General features: G+C 41.9%; 1 protein-coding gene across 1 annotated transcript in view; it reads right to left on the bottom strand.

The window, feature by feature from the left end:
* Positions 1-18,847, bottom strand: part of LOC109471643 — an 88,980-nt gene that overhangs the window by 6,944 nt on the left and 63,189 nt on the right. Inside the window, exon 7 of the mRNA XM_019770982.1 lies at positions 11,929-12,094. Coding sequence (XP_019626541.1) covers positions 11,929-12,094 — 166 coding nt within the window. The remainder of the gene's footprint in view (positions 1-11,928; positions 12,095-18,847) is intronic.

The following is an 18,847-nucleotide window of genomic DNA, read 5'->3' as shown; positions in this document are numbered from 1 at the left end:
AAGAACGGCTGGATGGATTGGTTTCATACTTGGTGTGTTGGTAGGGTGTGACGAAAACTGGAAATGATTAGATTTTGGTCCCCCTAGTGGCTTCCCTTGGTACTGCAGCGCAACTTCCGGTTTTGATATCTCGCGATCTGGACATGCTAGGGTCATGAAATTTTGATGGAAGGTAGCTCTCGTGCTTGGGAAGAAGTCATATGAGTTTGGGCCCCCTAGCGGCTTGTTCTGGAACTGCAGGGCACTTTCTGGCGAAATGCTTAATTAATGCGAAAAGTCCAGACAGGAACAACATATTTTCATTATTTTTGGTGTGTAGGTAGCTGAGAGAGATGTACATAATTAAATGCAAATTATGCAAATGAGGACTTAATTTGCATAATTAACGAGGAAATTCTATAATTACAGTGTTTTACATTATACTACTTACATACATGTAATGTATGTAACCTATGGCAGGTGGAACTTCAACAGATACTAATTATGCAAATGATGACCTAATTTGCATAATTAATGCGAAAAAATTCTATGATTTCGTAATGGTGAATGATGAGAATGTCATACTTGGGACATCTGTAAGTTAATCAAAAGTTAACATACATCACGATGCATATATCATGTTAATGCAGAGGTCATTTGCAAAATTAAAGAAGAAATTTACATTTACATATCAAGATCATATTTCATGGAGGTATGATGTCTCGGAATTCTAGTTTTTATAATGTTTCCTATACTTTACCTCCTCGTCCTCCCAACTCGACTCTTCAGACCCGGAATCCTCTGACCCGGACTCCTCGCCTTCCTGCGTTGTCTCCTGTTCTCCTCCGTCCATGCCTGGTCTGACCCTGCAGATAGATACACACCACCTGCCTGGTGACACCTGTCGTAACTAAGACTATATAGATCTAATGCTTTCCTGTAACGCAAACACAGACTCACAAATATATCATTTCTTTCCCTACACAATATTATGGTAGTGGAACAGACCGAGCATCATGTACAGCGCGCTCAGAACATACCTGATTTACATTCATGGCCTCTAAGGTCTCATTCATGAGTTTTTTCCATACATTAGAAACCATGCATTAATGAGTGACTTACGAGACCGTGTTCCCTATGATCCTACATTAAATCACTTGATATCTTTCATGCTATGTTAAGCACACCTACTCTACGTCTCATAAAAAAATTGCCAACGACTTCTATACACACAAACCCCTTTTATGGGAATTACAAACTGCAACTAGCGGCTGCCCGCAAGAGGCCCTCCCGCGCTGCAAACCTACGACCGCACAACTCACAACACTGGACTGTGCACGTCCGACCTAGCGCGCGGCTGCCGACAATTATGTCCTGATTTCATCAGTTACAAACAAGCTTTCACCGCTTTGACGTTTTACATCAGTTGGGCTGGCTAAAGGGAAAATTCTCACCAATAAAAACACTCGTTCATACAGCCGTTTAGTTTTTGACTTGGTACTCTTTTAGGGGGTACACTCGGAGTAATACATGAATGAGACCTTAATAACCATTGATTATTAAGATTTTGGTCTTAAATGAAAGAATATAAATCCCCTAACAATCTCTGAGAAAGATTTTGTCTCACGTCACTCCGTTACCAAGCAACGGGTCAATAAAGTTGCGTCAAAATTTTGATATGAGCAGCGCCACCTGGCAGTCTGAAATAAAAGTACAGCAGATATCTTAATTACCCTTATGACGTGTCGGAAACAGTAATTTATTGTTTTTTTCGTTCCGTTGGGTAGATAAGTGTGTTCTGTATGAGATTGTTTGCCTGTAAACCTGAATAGACAGCAAGTGATAGATCTGAACGATGCTGATCATTTGGTGTATGCTGACAAATGAGACGTAGCATCAGTAAGGACATTGATGTGCATGTCGCATCAGGACACGCCCATAAAAGCGAAAACATCGACATTACACAAACAACAGTAAAGCCAAACATATACACTTGCTAAAATTTGAACCCGAGGTAAGAAGAAGTAAGCGACATGCTGCTGATAGTGCATCTAGCGCACTCTAAAAGTCAGCCTAGGCGGGAATGGGGAGTGGTTTACAGACGTGACGCAAGATGCTGCTTACAAAATGCGAGGGTACACTCGGAGTAATACATGAATGAGACCTTAAAGCGTTTCCGAACACTGTAGATCAAACTGTACCAACAAAGGAGCGATAATTTCAAAACCATACAGACATAGCGTCAATACTTTCTAATTCAATCAACATCAACAGTTAACCTGTGTACTAAAGAGCTGTGGTAAAAGTTTCTTTAGTTTGTGTACTTCAGGCGCTGCTACATCTGGCAGGTGCACCGTTATACACCTGTTACTTCCGGGTTTACCTGAACTTTTCCAGAAGTGTCTTGGGAGAGGTTGGCGAACTTTTCCCAGTCTTTAAGGTCTCTGCAGGGCTCTTGGACTGTCCAGGAACCGAAGGCTGTTAGTTCTGACGTCTCAAGACGTACAGGTGAGTTGTCACGGCGTCTTGAAGACAGAGCTGGTCCGTTACGTCCGCAGGTGAGAAGGGCAAATAAGCTTCGGTAGGTCTCCCATGATTCATAGCGCACGCGATGACGTACTCCGTAGTAACGGGGTGAATGACCTCAGGACGATTTGCCGGTATACTGGCTGTGGTTAGTGTGGGACATGTATATCTTAGATCATTGTTAACCTTATATAATATATCGTGTATATCTTAGATGAATGGTAACCTTATATAGCGTATTATCTTAGATGAATGTTACCCTTGCGTAATACATAGGCTCAGAACCCACACATTGAACACGTCCCAACATTTAAATTGTTTATCTCTATGTATTGATCTGCTTTTAAGCCAGGAAGTACTCAAACAAGGTTTTTACATTATATTTTTAAGTTTCGTACAATTTCCGTCTTATTATCTCAGTCTAGTTTATGCTTAGGTCACAATTCAAGAAAGGGGCCCGCTCGGCGCGTGTTTTTTGGCACTACCGAACGGGACCTGAACGGAGACCGGCGGGCTTCCCGACGGCTGCCGGCCTATTTTTGGCACCGCGCGGTCGCCGAATCGATTTTAACTCAGAGTTAAAATCACTTCGGGCCCCGTTCGGCGAAAAACGCCGAAACGACGCCGTATCCTCACTGCCCGGAACCAGTCGGGCGGCCGAACAGGCACCTGCCTAAGATTATGACGTCACATGTGCTGATAAGTGCATAAGGTGGTAAGAAAAATGGGGTTATATGGGACATATGTAAACCCCTTGTTCATACTACGTTGCACAGTTCAACACGCGTGTGTTACACCGTGTACTTGTGTGTGTTACACCGTATACTTGTGTGTCAGAATGCCGATGGGCAGTGGAAAACAGCCGAGTCCGAGACGATAGCCCGGCATACATGTACTTCAGAACAGTGACCTTGTGTTGCATGTGGGCTACCCTTATGGGAAACTCCAAGGATCGGTTGCTGTTCCCGGTCGCCAGGAAACGTAGGGTAATGGCGAGTTTTAGGCCTGCTGGCAAGGGCTGTCTGGCTCTGGATAGAATTAAACAGAAGTGTCACATACAGACTGGACTGTAATATCTAAATTTGCTGTTATTATATAACATTATGGATACATTGCATTGAAATGTGTCAAGAAGTAGAGGGCATTCATCAAAAAAGCACTTGCTCCGAACCTTTCTCGATGGATGGGCCTACACGTTGTAGGGGGTCGTGAAACATCTATTTAAAGTCGCAATGATGGCAGGCAGCGTAGCGCTTATATATATATATATATATACCGGCTTACAAACACGACGGGATCCCGCCAGGGACGCGCCAGGATCCTCCCTGGACCCCGCCAGGGACCTGACAGCTACCCGGCCGCACTGTAAGAGCCGGTCGGAACCCTACCGCAAGCCGCACGGGTCACGAGGGGAGACTGATCGGGCACCGGACGGGTCCCTGATAGAAACCGGCCGCCAAGGGGACCAAAAGTTTATGAATATTAATTAGAAGCCGCCGGCCGGAGCACAACCAGGCCCCGACAGGAAGCCGTAAAGGAACATTTAATTGTGACCCTGACAGTTACTAAATGATAGTTGACATGTTCATTGTGTAAGTCATGGTTGTATTGAATCGTTATAGCTGATTTTATATTGTTTAACATTGTTGTATTGAATCGTTATAGCTGATTTTATATTGTTTAAATGTAAACAATAACCACAATTCAGCCGAAGGGCTGCTTTGGTATTGTATTTGTATTTGTATTTGTGTGAAATAAATAAACCAGTCATATATATGACGCCGGCCGGCGTCTACACCGAGGACATGCCGAACGGGCGCCGTTTCAAATGTGACCTAAGCATTATACAGCATTACGTGAATGATCAATTGCCAGTTGCATATATTTTAGCAGTTTTTCTCTTTAACATTCGGATGCTCGTTATTATTTCTTGGCACACCAAGCTAAAGCTACAGGATGCTGCAGCTTTCTCCGCCAAAACACCCGAGATACATACATACATACATACATACATACATACATGTCCGGCCACTGCTGTCGTCTCTCACCTTGCGAGGCATTGTAGAACTTTTAGCAATGCATAATCTTGCCAAATACTACAGAACTTTCTTATACTCTCTTCAACTCCAGTTTGCTTCCGCTCCTGGCTGTAGTTGACCTTGAACACGTCGGTTCCTCCTGTTTCTTTCTTCCTCTGCCCTGGTGCAAACCGCGACTCTGTGGCGAGACTTTTCAGTAAGAGAAACTGAAGAACAAAATGTACTCCCTATAATGTAGTCTGCGTTTATGTGAGATTCTCTATCATACATGAAGCATTTGTTTGCTGTCTTTAGCAACGCTTTATCTTAGATGGTGAAGGTATCGTTTTTGTGGTTCTCTATTTCCTGAAACCAGTGAGTAGAAGTTGTACACACATGCACGCAGGACTCTTCCCCGTCTTTCATGTTAGGTTAGGGGGGACATAAGTGTCAGTAGACAGCGTTGTGCGACCGCACTGTTACCTGGACCTGGTGTTTTTGTGAGCTATGAAGTCATAGGTTGTAGAGGACTGCAGACTTTAGGACTGAACCTGGCAAATGAATGAACTAAATGTGCCTAATGTATACTATGACTGTTTTGTACATGTAAATGTTACGTTATTTGTATATTGTTGTTTTCAACTTGTGTAATTTTTTATGAATGTAATTTTTAATGTGTGCCCAGGGATACCTGAAAATCAGAAAAACGGATCTGAGACATGCCCTGGTAAAATAAATAAACTTGAACATAAAATAGAGGATGGCAAGTTATTGAGCATTTATAGTTGTTTGTATTTGTATCAGTAGCCCCAAACACCACGCCATGCACGTGGACGATCTCTTACCTGACATTGGGCAAACAACAGTGATGACATCATGCTATCATACTGCTCGGGTAAACGGTAAACCCTTCCTTTGAACTGTGTTAACATCTCTTCACCGAGCCTACTCTCAAACCTGCGGAGTTGTGTACAAGAGATACCTTTTGAGCCTAGGAATGATGTACAACAGTCATGCTGGGAGGGTTGGGTTTGTACATGCAGGGACTTCCCCTGTGACTTGGCGTTTTCTAGCGCGGCGCTTTGAAACGTTCAGCATTTTGTGTTTATCGCACAATCTTGTATGGAAAGAGTAGACCAGATCACATCGTATGACTAACGCCGTGTGCCTGCGAAGCCGGTGTTATGCCGAAGGGCATTTGTACCGTCTACACCGATACATAAGCTGGTGTGTTACGCTGAAGGGTCGTTATACCGGCTATAAAGATACAGAAGCTGGTGTGTTACGCCGCCGAAGGGCGCTTATACCGGCTATACTGATACAGAAAATATTGACACATTAAACAAGTTGTGACTTCTTTTACATCGAGTGTGCGTAAACATGTATTAACCTTTATACTGTGTCTAGTCTCCAGACCAAGTTCGTTGTGTGCGTTTTGTTACGATTTGTTACGATTGGAGGCTAGGAATCATGTACAACATCCACACTGAAAGGGCTGTGTTTGTACCATGAAGTTGAAGTGTTCTTTGCCACCGAGTGTGTGCAAACATAACCTGCGTACTGTGTCTCCACTCCGTACAATGCTCGATGTGTACAATAGCTACGTCATGAGCCGGCTGACATTTGTACAACATCAATACCGGTAGGATTTCTTTTGTACAAGCAGAGACTCTCACCTGCTTGTTCCGACTAGGTTGAATCATGGTATGTCATGTTTTGTCCGAATATGTAAGATTCTCAAGTGCGATAAAAATCTCATGACCAATTGGAACAGTAAAAAATTCTAATAATATTGCTGTTTTTTTTCAGCCTAAATTAGTTTCAGCAAAGGGAAACAAAGTTTAATGTATTATTTCAAACCAATCCTTTTCCTTGTAGATCTTTCAAAGCACATTTTATTGGAATGATAACTGGTCAAAGACAATCTGATGTTTCCGTCCAGTATTTTTATACTTGCCATATACCTGAAGTTTGTACCAATTAGCGCTATTGTGCCACCTATGAGATAATAGAGGTCAACCATTTACACGTATATCCACATACTTCTTTCCACCACCATTTAACATGACAAGCCCCAAACACCACGTCCTGCACTTCTCTTACTTGACATGGGGCACACAACAGTGATGACATCATGTTATTATACCGCACACCTTCCTTAGCAAGACTGTAAACATTATCTTTGCACCGCGCTTACTGTGGAGCCTGCGAAGTTGTGTACAAGAGCTATATGCTTGGGGCTGGGGCTCATGTACAACAGTCATGCTGGGAGGGTTGGGTTTGTACTTGCAGGGACTTCCTCCTATTCTAATAATGACCTTAAACCCTCACACATTCGTCGCCACAAAACTAACTAGTCACAGTACAACTAAGTACTTATTATCGAGGCAGGGAGCGGGTACGGTAGTAGGCTACAGGATGAGTTTTTTGCGAATCATTCGACTCGGAATACAACTCTGGGACATTCATAAAAACTACAAGAGGCTGAACACCAAGCCTAAGACAGGTGAGTTTGTTTTCTATGGATCTCTTCTTCGAGTTACAACATCGGGGGCAAAGACGTATCCGTCGTAAGGAGTCTAAGGACTATTTACTTGTAATTATTACAAACCGGAGTCTTTGTGACATGATCTTCTAAACTAAACTAAATCAACTAAATATTGCTGCCTTAAATGTTCCTTTCATGTGACTCGGAAGAGCAGAGGCATTTTTTAAACTATATTGCATGCTAACCGGTATATGATATCGTGTCATATACATGTAGACGTTGCTCACATTGAAAAAAATATATTATAATAGTAACATGTACGTATGATTTTATCTTTAAGAAGACGTATGAAGTCAGTTTAGTGCGCGATCTTCAGTTTTGTTGACGATTTCGTATTAAGCCGTGTGTTCGCTGTTAATTTGTTTTAGGAATATGTAATGGACACTTGAATGTTTAACTTAACAAAATCCGTTAAAGTACTCTGTGTATGGGTAACTCTGATGTGAAATTGACCAACGATGACCATAAAACAGAACAGGTGAAAAGCTTGCCTGACATCAGGTTGGTCGCGCTAAGTACAAGCCATGGCCTCCATGGCTGTCTGTTGTACGTAAATACTCAATAAGGCATGTTTCATTTGAGTCTGAATGACTGAGTGCTTACTGTGCATTCATGTTAGAAACAAGTAATTGCCACAACATTTAGTGCCTTAACAAACTACGTGAAACTACTGTGTATGTAAACGTCTGATATAAAAACGACCAAAGCTAAGATAGGTAATAAGCGGGAAAAAAGTTCAGGGCAAGCTTGGTACAAGCCATAGCTTCCGCGACTGACTGTTGTACAAGAATAACCTGTAGCCGTACTGAATGCCTTACTGCGTAAATAAAGACCTTTGTGCCCCACAATAGGCAGCAGGTAGAGTTACCACTCAGGTGAGTCAGTGGCAAAAGTAAGATTTCATTCTAGGGAGGTTTGGATGTCAACCATGGATAATGCATGTTGTCTCGCACACCGTTGTTTATGTCGAAGTTATAAGCCAACAATTACATGTCACCGAATTCTATTTCAGAGGACGAATCTCAACCCCCTCCCACACAAGTGGACGAACACGAGCACAGTAATGGTGGACGTACAATCTATTGGGGTTGTGTCAACCGGACCTACCATGTAACAGGCGACAAAGGTACACATTTTGTTTTGACACAGGCTAAATGTATAATATTTCTAGCACTTGAGCTTCTGTTTGATGACATGAGATTTAAAAGCATTACACGGATGGTTTGAAGCCATTTCATCAAGTGTGATTCAAGTTTAAGACCCATTGTTCCCATTAATTTTACCATACACATCGTTAGATAAGACTGTACAGGTTAATACTGCTACTAAGTCGTGCTTTTATCTTAAATCCTTCAGAGTCTGTGGCGACAGGTAGACGTGATGACCAGGCTGGTACCAATGACACAGGACTGAAGATCTATGTGGCCTGTGTTGTAGAGAACTATCACGTCACTACAGTCAGAACAACGTGATACTAAAGGCACACAACAGGACCGGGAAGGGGGGGGGGCAACAACAACAACAACGACAGTCAACAACGACAGTCAACAACGACAGTCACAGTCAACTACTGCTGCTGCTTTGTCTAACTAGAGCTTATATGATCACTTACCTGAACAGAATACAACATGTACGACGCCATTGCACCTGTTTGGCTTTCTCGAATAACATGTAATTATAGGCTGCTTGCATTGCATTACTATCATGGTTGTAGCATTCTTTATAGTGGTTTACAACGTTCCAGAATGACTTAAATAGGACATTGATGTATATAAGTAATATTCACAGATTTGTATTACGTTAAAGAGAATGGCTACCATTTCAGTACAACACTAAAATGCTGTCAGGTTGTGTTTTGGGCACATAACAGCATTTGTAGATTTCAGTATCTCAAGAAATGCTTAATTGTACTTCTTAACTTCGATTACAAACAGAAAGGAAAGGCTGTCTCCTTTTTAACTAAATTTTCCATGAAATGTAAACATGTGAGAGTACACAAAGACATCGTATAGCCATCTAGTTTATTGCAAATCAAAGTATTGTACAATACGCAAAAGAATGTCAAAATATTACTATGAATCAACATTTGGTCATTCACAAAAGTTAAAACCTACATGTCATAAAGCCTGTTTATAGCCTGTTTAGCCATAGTTAAGTCGTTCATGTTCACCAATATAATATGTCCATCGTACTTCTGTCCATACCAACATGGCCGCTTGAATGGTTCTCTTCCGAGGCAAAGTGTTGAACAAAACTGGTCCACAGAGTGAATCAAACCCTCTCTACTGTACCCTGTTCCAACAGTCGGCTTCTTCACCACTTCTGTCACAGCGTCAATAGTTTAGCGCGTACAAAAAGTCCCATTTTGGCGCAGGAAATTCCCAAAAGGCGACAGAAACGCGTTCACTTTCTACTGACACGTACGACGTGCCCCCACCCTGACCTGGTATCCTAGCGACCAGTGACGTCAGAGGCAGGTGCCCGAGGTCATACAGATAGTAAACAAAGAGGTCAGGTACCGGTGTACTGCACCTGAATGCTGTCGTCTTAATGGAAGATGGCACTTTTCAGGACTCTCATAAGGCCTTGTCTAGATACACACTTTGATCCATGCTTTTTAATACATTGCTATGTATATGTAATTTATGTGACGGAGCATATTACAATGTATTTACTGAACAACAACTTCCATAATAGCCTGTACATGTATTGAGATATCTGCCGTGTATCTACCGATGATGAGGCATTGGAAATACTAACGGACTGGGAGGAAACTGTTGGTTTGTAGTCCCGACTCCTGTAGGTGCCTGACGAACCATTGGAGTCACCTGGGAAGGCGCAGAGGTCCCTACGCTCGCTGCTGTGGGTATCTGTGGTGCCGTGTGTGGGAGTTCTCCTGTTGTCATGGCTGGTGTTCCTAACAGGGAATAGTTGTCTGTTGGATTTACGAACATCCCAAAGACTGACTTAAAAAATTCATAGACAAATTCTGGTTCACTTAAGCTATTGAATGAAATAGGTCCTAATACATGGGAATGTGAAACAATAGGTTGCAAGGTAAATATCAAATAAACTTAACACGCCTCTTGTACAAGCCAGTATAAACAATCAATGTGTGTAAAGTTATATAGGGTAATGTGCAGAATTGTTTTAGGAAGGCAGAGACAAAGAAAATGTTGGCAAAGTCTGCCAAACAGCTTCTGACAAAGGTATGGATGTTCCAAACCAACTACAGGTACCAACCTTGCATATGAGATGTTGACAGGGCAGCAGGTAGGTTCAGTGATGCTGTTCTGTCTGGAAGTCAAAAGGAATTGAAATTGTCCACACCTTTAGGCACTTGACGAACAGCAAATGCTGTTTGAGTTGTTTGCGGTACCAGAAGTTCAAGAGGCATGTTGGATCTGTACAAGTAGTGAAAACCTGTCTGCGATTCTATTGGAGTTGCTTGTGGTGCTAGCTGTACAGGAGTCCCCGTGTTGTGTGGTGATGCAGGGAGAGAGTTGAGTGGATCTAGAAGTGTTGCTGACTGCTGTGCCAGAAGTTCAAGATTCCCTGTGTTTGGTCGGGCAGGCGTTGATGTTGTTCTGTTTGGTAAAACCACATGCACAGGAGTCCCTGTGTTTTGTGGTATGTCTGTTGTTCTGGGTAGAAGTCCTTCTGTTGTGACTGCTGACTCTGGAGAAACAAAAACACATTTTTGCAAGTGACTTCAACTGGAAAAGGAATCCATCAATTTTACTGCATACATAGTTACATTCACATCTATGTTCAAGATAAGGCATGCCCTCCTTTAGTCAATATTCATCATGATGGTAAAATCCAAATTGATATTTAAAAATAAGGACCAAAATTGGAAACGTCCAACTGCTTCATTTCAAGTAAGAGGTATAAATTGTGTTGGGGGCTTTGATAATTACAAATTACACCATGACATAAGGGAGTGGGCGAAATGAAGCAATACACAACTATAACTACATACTAGGCAAGATTCGTATCTAGCAGTAGCAGACTGTTAATCATTGGTGTATAGGAATTGTGTTGGGGAATTCCTTTGAACAATACCATAGATCTACAGAAGCTCTGCCAATTTGTTACTTTGTATGTAACAAAATGTACCGCTTACCTTGCTGTGTTGACGATGTCGACGATAAAGAGGCATCAGAACTGGGATGGTGCTGTTTGCCCTGCCGTGACTCTTTGGTCTTCTTCCTTCTCTTACTGACTAAACTGGTGCTGCTCCCGGGCCTTCCCGTTACGTCATGGCTCTCTCCAGTCGTTCCTGTGCTGCCCTCTCTGTTCGAATTCCTTCGGCGTCTGTCCATTGTTAAGCCTGTACAGATAAATGTATATGAAGATAGCAATAGAACTGAATTCTACAACTTTTTCGACATGGCTGCCCGTGTAAGCCTGCATGAGAGGACTCTTAAATTAAAAAAAATAATGTAACACAATTCAAATGTAGAACTGAGAGGTATCGCTAGACTACACTGCCTTTCCCGGTTGATCTACTTAATGAAACATGACACGTACAGGCGTTGCCCATCTACCATGATTACCTGCTAGATTGATGTATATATACGTTTTAACGCATTAATGAAATGTTTTTAATGTGTGCAGGCCTAACGTAAGGCATTTTAAGTTCTATTGTGTGTAAATAAACCATTGATAACAATAATAATTAATAATATAATAATAATAATAGCTACCAAATGACACCTCAATCACTACACATAGTTTGCCAATGACAGTCCACTGCGCCAACTAGTTATACTAAGATCATAGATAGATTGTACTTATATTTGTGCTACGTTAGCAGAAATGTTTCATGACCAATGTAGGAGATTGCTGGCTCACATTGTGCTGCTTTCCGCTGATGTTCTGCTGCTTTCAGCTGATTCTCGATGTACCCCCCGAACTGCTCGTCCTTTACCAGATCCTTCTGGGACCCGAACGCTCGAATCCTTCCATTGTAGAGAGTAACCATCAAAGCCTCCACACCAAGTTCGCCAAGCTCCTCGGACTAAAAGTAACAACAATGCTCCAATTGCATTTATATGCTATGTGTTACTTTTGAAATGATCGTTCTTGGACGCAATTCTTCTATATTGTCCAAACATCAAGTAGTTATTAACTGCATCATTCTGTAGATATTTTGAATCCATTTTCCATGTACATATGTTGAGAAGTTACTGATATCAACAATACTGCATTTACTAGGTGGAACCAACATTATAAATATCTGTAAAGGGGCCTCGATCCGTGGTCGATGCAATGGAATGGATCGTAAATATCTGTCAATTTGAGTCAAAGGATGTTTATGGTATTTTACATAGTATTCCTTCTTTTGAATGATTACTATTAAACAATCCTTTACGTGTCCAGGAACATGTTCGTATTCTTACACCCACCAGTTTTTCCAGCTGTTTCAGCTTTTTCGCCACTTCTGACCAAGTTTTAACTTTCGTCTCTTTGCCCCTTCTTCTCTCTGCTGCTTTGTTGTATCCCTCCTTTTCCTCGTCATTCAGGTTCTTCCAGCTCTCGCCGATTTCCTTATTGGCACCGGCAAGTGAGAATCCTCGGTTGGCTGAAGGAAAATGCAAGACGACAAAGTGTTACATACAGTTTACCTACAATACACAGAAGTCCAGTGGATGTCCATAAAATTGATGTTTCGAATACTTTTCGTAAGCGATACTAACGCCGTATCTAAAATGTACCTACAGCATGCTATGGTAAGACAGTCACAAAACATGCAGTAAGTTAAATACTTGAAAAATACGTTGGGGTGAACTTGGCAAACATTTGAAAAGAGAATGAAATGATTATGTGAACTTCATTGACATAATAGTGATACAGGAAGCATTATTGATGTTGTACTTTGTCAATATGTGACCTGTCCTTAGCCCAGTGGGGCAAAATGTACAATAAAGGTCTTCATTCATTCATTCATTCATTCATTCATTCATTCATTATTATGTTTACCTTCGCAAGAGGTATCACATATTGCTTATGCTCTGTTTCGTCTTTTTCTTCTCCAAACACATAAGGTCAATGACATGAAACAGACGTCTGTCACCATGGTAACTAGTGCTGTAGCAGACACCATGTGGTGTTCGGTTACATTTTGTAGCAGGATTGGAGAGGCTGGTCATTATATATACATGTGCATTATATATATATAGAGAGAGACCATGTGAAGGTAAACCTTATCTATTTGCATTTACAAATGTTACCTTTCTATTTACTACAACTAAAGCATTCGAAAGGAGAATAAAATGATCGACTGAATCTTGCTAAAATTGTCATAGTTAAACATTTTCGTAAACAATTATAACTGCCATTTCAACTCACCCCTTTTCCTTGGTAGCTGTTCCCTGTAATACTCGTGATATCCCGTGATCCTCCTCTTCCTCTCCATCGTGTCTGGCGGCGGTCTCCTCTTACTGCCGCCTTTACTCTTACGGTAGTTACCGATGAAGTTCTGAAAGGACAATAAGTTGATTCATCTATTGTCTTGTACGCAGGTCAATATTGTTGTACCCACGTATCTGTCTGCATGTCTACATGTAGATGACTACCTTACATTTTTTGTTGTCTATAAATTTCTCCATGAAACACGGTATACTTGTCAAAGTTTAAGTCCAGGTATGGCGGAACAGGCACTATCACATCACTGAAAATCATATTTGACATGTTTGACTAGACCTGGCGATAACTCGATACAACCAAATCAGAGGATGTCCCCTCCTATTCTCGACACTGGAACCTGACCTAAGATACTGTCAGACCTGGTCTGGGACTGAGGATAGACGGTTTGTGAAGAGGAAAATGCTCTAGACTAAAGGTTGGACTAAATGTAAGATATCCTGTTTGATATTGCCACCAATAGTAAATGGGGATTGGGGAAGAGGAGTTATGTACAACATTTTTTATTAACCACCGATGATAATAACTAATATCGACTATAGTCGTCGACATTAGAAAGCTATCCTGTCAATAGGGATGTAAGACGTGTAATATGTTTTCCAATACCATAACTTGGTCAACTGTTTTCCCGCTCTCCTTAGCTGCTTCTTGTATCAACGGGTGATCCTTCTTCGCCACGGTCATTCCTCTTTCTTCATAGAACCGGACGAGTACAGGATCGTATTCCTTCTTACGTGTGGAGACTACCTGTAAACACGCACACGTGAAAGTGAGTTAAGTTTGGTGTAAGGGCGGTCTACAATTCTTTCTGAAACACTTCTAGTCACTGCAGTCACAGCTAAAATTGGACATGTATAATTATACATATACATGTCTCTATAGATACTAGTAGATCACATGCCTTCCAGCTAAATGTTTCTACGAAATTCTGATGATAGTTATTTCTCTCCAACCTGCCAAGCATAATACAAAAATTCAAATACTAGCTTGCGTACCAGGGGAACTAAAAAAAAGAACTTCATATCATCTTCAACTTGTAGTTTAATATTATCAGCAGCTGTTTGTGAACCGAATTGTTTCACAAGAAATTTACAGTCATCTCAGTCATATTCTTTAGATATGATGCTTCATGATTTTGCATTACGTAAGTTTTGAAGCGACTCACATTATCCTGTTGTCGGAGAAGCTTCAGTATTTCCCTTCTACCACGAGTGATTTGTTCTTCCTCATCTTCGTCGTCCGGATCAGCGTTACTGATGTCCTCATCTGCAGCGATGTCCTCCGCCGTTTCACCACACTGCCACTGGGAATGAATACGCAGTGAATTATAGCCTTATGAATGTTAAAAATTTTTGAAAACAAAAACACGACTGAATGAGTAGACAATATATATTATGCATCTAAAACATATATAGTACACAGTACTATAGTAGGTACAGCAGCAAAGCCCATATCTAGAAAGATATAGGTTTGTAGGTGTTTATGTGATACGATGCAGGAATATCAGAACACATCGTGATTTGTGTGTTTATCCCAACAACAGCTTCCTCCTTGCCTCGGACAGTAATGTCATCATGATGATGTGGGTCATCATTTTTTATCAATTTTTCTCCCAAAAGAAGTAAAGCCAATATTGTATTTCTAGATTGGTGGTCAGCTATTTACCAGAGAAGCCGATGAACCGACTGACCTTGTTCCTGAGACCGGCATCAGCCCCGTAGTGCAGCAGTATTTCCGCACATTTGGTGTAGCCCCATCTAGCTGCGTAATGGAGGGGTGTGTCTTCCTGTTGGGGCATTGACAGTGCAATTTTTCATCCTTAGTATGGTCAAATAGCAACCTCTTATGAATGTATATATTTACATCACTCAATGACTCCAAGCTCGCTTGAAACCATTCCCTACCTTTAATTTGCCATTCATACTGGTTGTTTCTAATAATGGACAATCACAATAACACTGCAACTTAAATCCTGCTGACATTTTTTGCAATATATTTTTTTTTCAATTTCGTGTCTTAATCAGGTCATCGACCCCTGGCCTTTTTTGCCATGCGGTGGCGTAGTTACTTCCGCATTCGTTGCGTTCCGCTTCGGTGCGATGCGCTGCACGAAAATAGCCCCAAATTTTACATATACAAGGCACCATATGCATAATAATGTATGTGCAACCCATGCTTTATGGCACAAGAAAATGATATATTCCGACAGTTGATAATACGCTGTTTAGCCCCATGCGTTCCAATCCGTACCAGCTTCATGTTGGCAACAGTTTAAATTGTAGACAGCAAGTAAACCACTAAGTAAGAAGATTGAGAAGATGAATGTCAAATCTAACAAGATGATACAGAAATATTTCTTGTTTCACAGCAATCAGTCTACCTACCCACTTGCCCCGTGCGTTCACATCTGCACCAGCTGCCAGTAAAACTGACACAGTTTCATGGTGACCCCTCCAGGCTGCCTGGTGCAGGGGAGAGACTTGCTGTAAAATACATCAGATGGTCTTCAGCATGATATCAGGTCGGAAACTGCTACAGAGCTATACAAATATGCAATTCGTATATTGGTGAAAGTTTTGTGTTGGTTATATTTTAAACAGCAAATGCTATGTAGACAAGGAATGCCAAATCTTACAAAATAAAAACAAATATGTCTTGTATCAATGCAATAAGTCTACCTACCAGATCGCCCCGTGCGTTCACATCTGCACCGGCTGCCAGTAAAACTGATACAAGTTCATGGTGACCATTATTGGCTGCATGGTGCAGGGGAGAGTCTTGCTGTAAAATACATCAGATGGCCTTCAGCATGACAACAGGTCGGACAAATGTGCAGTTATTTCGTTGACAATTCTAACGGAATGGAGCAAGTAAACTTCTATACAGCTGAAGATAGATGTCAAATCCCATAAGAGATATAAAAATGTTTATGCGTCACAGCAGTCAGTCTACCTACCCCAGCGTCCCGTGCGTTCACATCTGCACCAGCTGTCAGTAAAACTGATACAGTTCCATGGTGGTCATTCCAGGCTGCCAGGTGCAGGGGAGAGAATTGCTGTAAAATACATCAGATGGTCTTCAGCATGTCAACAGGTCGGAAACTGCTACAGAGCTATACAAATATGCAATTCGTATATTGTTGTGTGTTGGTAAAAGTTTTGTGTTGGTTATATTTTAAACAGCAAATGCTATGTAGACGATGAATGCCAAATCTTACAAAGTAAGAAAAATATGCCTTGTATCAATGCAATAAGTCTACCCACGTCATCGTTTCGTGCGTTCACATCTGCACCAGCTGCCAGTAAAACTGACACAGTTTCATGGTGACCTTTCAGGGCTGCCAGGTGCAGGGGAGAGTTTTGCTGTAAAATACATCAGATGGCCTTCAGCATGACGACAGGTCGGACAAATGTGCAGTTAATTTGTTGACAATTCTAACAGAATTCTGCAAGTAAACCGTTATGTAAAAGATGAATATCAAATCTTATAAGACATGAAAATGTTTTGGAAATAAAATAGTCAAAGTAGTTATCGTTCCGTGCACATCTGCACCAGAACAGACAAAAGTGCCCCATGAAATGTTGGTAACAGTGTTTGTGTTTGTGATATTTTAAACAGCAAATGTCAAATTCTACAAAATGGCACAAATATATTTTTTGTATAACAGCAATCAGTGTACCAACCACCATGTTCTGTGCGTTCACATCTGCACCAGCTGTCAGTAAAATTGACACAGGTCCCGTTGCACTGGGCAAAATAAATTTGTCGGGCGTTGCGGCGCAAGCTGTACGACACATTTGTATGCATGTAAACAGAAAGAAGGAGGCATTCGGGCAGATTCGGGCTAAAAGCATGCAAAAGGAAGGGTAGAACGAAAACAAGTCCATAAAATTAAGTACTTCTAACCAAGAAACAAGGACTCAAACAACCGGAGCGGCAGGGTCAGGGTTCATGTGACGCAGCGCGACGCAGCCTGCCGCAGCCTGCCACAGCCCGCCGCAGCAGCGGCACGCAGCGGGAGCCACAGTCCCTGTGTGAAAACCGAAAAGTCTCCTAGGCGTTTTGACGCCCGCCGCGCGTTTTGAAGCCCAACAGATTTATTTTGCCCAGTGTAAACCGGGCCACATGGAGGGCATTATAGGCTGCCTGGTGCAGTGGAGAGTCTTGCTGTAAAACACATCAGATGGTCTTCAGCATGACAACAGCAAGAACAAATGTGCACTCATGGTGACTGTTCCAAGGGTAGTCAGCTATGTAGAAGATGAATGTCAAATCTTACAAAATGGTACAGAAATATTTCTTGTGTCACAATAGTCAATCTACCTACCTCAATATCCCGTGAGTTCACATCTGCACCAGCTGTCAGCAAAACTGACACAGTTTCATGGTGACCATTCTGGGCTGCCAGGTGCAGAGGAGACTCTTGCTGTAAAACACATCATTTCGGGCTGAAGTAAACTAGTAGAAATAAATTTGGAGCTGATGAAGCCATTGGTACAAATTTTGAAAATTCGAAGTATTGCTTTGTTTCGTGAAATGTTACGGATATGTTACAGACAAGCTGAAAGCTGAAGACGGGTGCAGCGACCAGTGCGGCATTGCCCTTCCCATCTGTGTCTTTTATAAGCGGTTTGTCCCTCCTGCCTCTTGATTTTCATTGCACATCCTTAAATGTTTTATCACCAAATATAAGCAAAATGACGAAAGACATGGCAACATACCAAATAGCCAGCATCATTAGGGTTGACTCCCCCCGCTAACAGCTGCTTCACTCTGTCCGTGTCTCCTTCTCCTGCAGCCGTCCACAGCGCCTATAGCGGCGGCGCAAATTTCCGTCTCGTAAACGGTCGTCGCCTTTCCGAACGGTCGTCGCCTTTTCTCAGAACGGTCGTCGCCTTTCGGAGCGGTCGTCGCCATTTCCGAGCGACCGAACTTCAGTTCCGAATATCCGCGGCATGTTCGGGACTTCCCGGAGTTCTTGGAATGTGTGAATCGCACTCAGTCCATAACATGGCGACCGTAGGCGGGCCAGAAAAGTAACTTGTCTCCTCAACTGCTGATTTTATAAGATCAGCATACGATCCTAGGCCTGGATCTTCTCCAGCCTATTCTTGTTTCCCTTCGCCAACAAACTGAAGAAGGGTTCATATAATGCCGTTTATACAAATGACAAATGAATCTTCAACCAAAAACAAACATAGATTCCGTCCCTGTGCTATATTTCTCAATCCCTGTGGTATGTATTCCTTTCGTTTATGTAAAATTCATGTAGGATTAATAAAGGACCTGCTGTTTTAGAAGGGGGACAATGTCTTACTTTGACAGGAGTTTTGACAAACTTGTAAAG

The sequence above is a fragment of the Branchiostoma belcheri genome, unplaced genomic scaffold (assembly GCF_001625305.1).
Source record: "Branchiostoma belcheri isolate BF01 breed outbred unplaced genomic scaffold, Haploidv18h27 scaffold251, whole genome shotgun sequence".
In the NCBI taxonomy this organism is placed as follows: domain Eukaryota; kingdom Metazoa; phylum Chordata; class Leptocardii; order Amphioxiformes; family Branchiostomatidae; genus Branchiostoma; species Branchiostoma belcheri.
The sequence above is the reverse complement of the archived record's forward strand: the minus strand, read 5'-3'. Positions and strand labels throughout refer to the sequence as shown.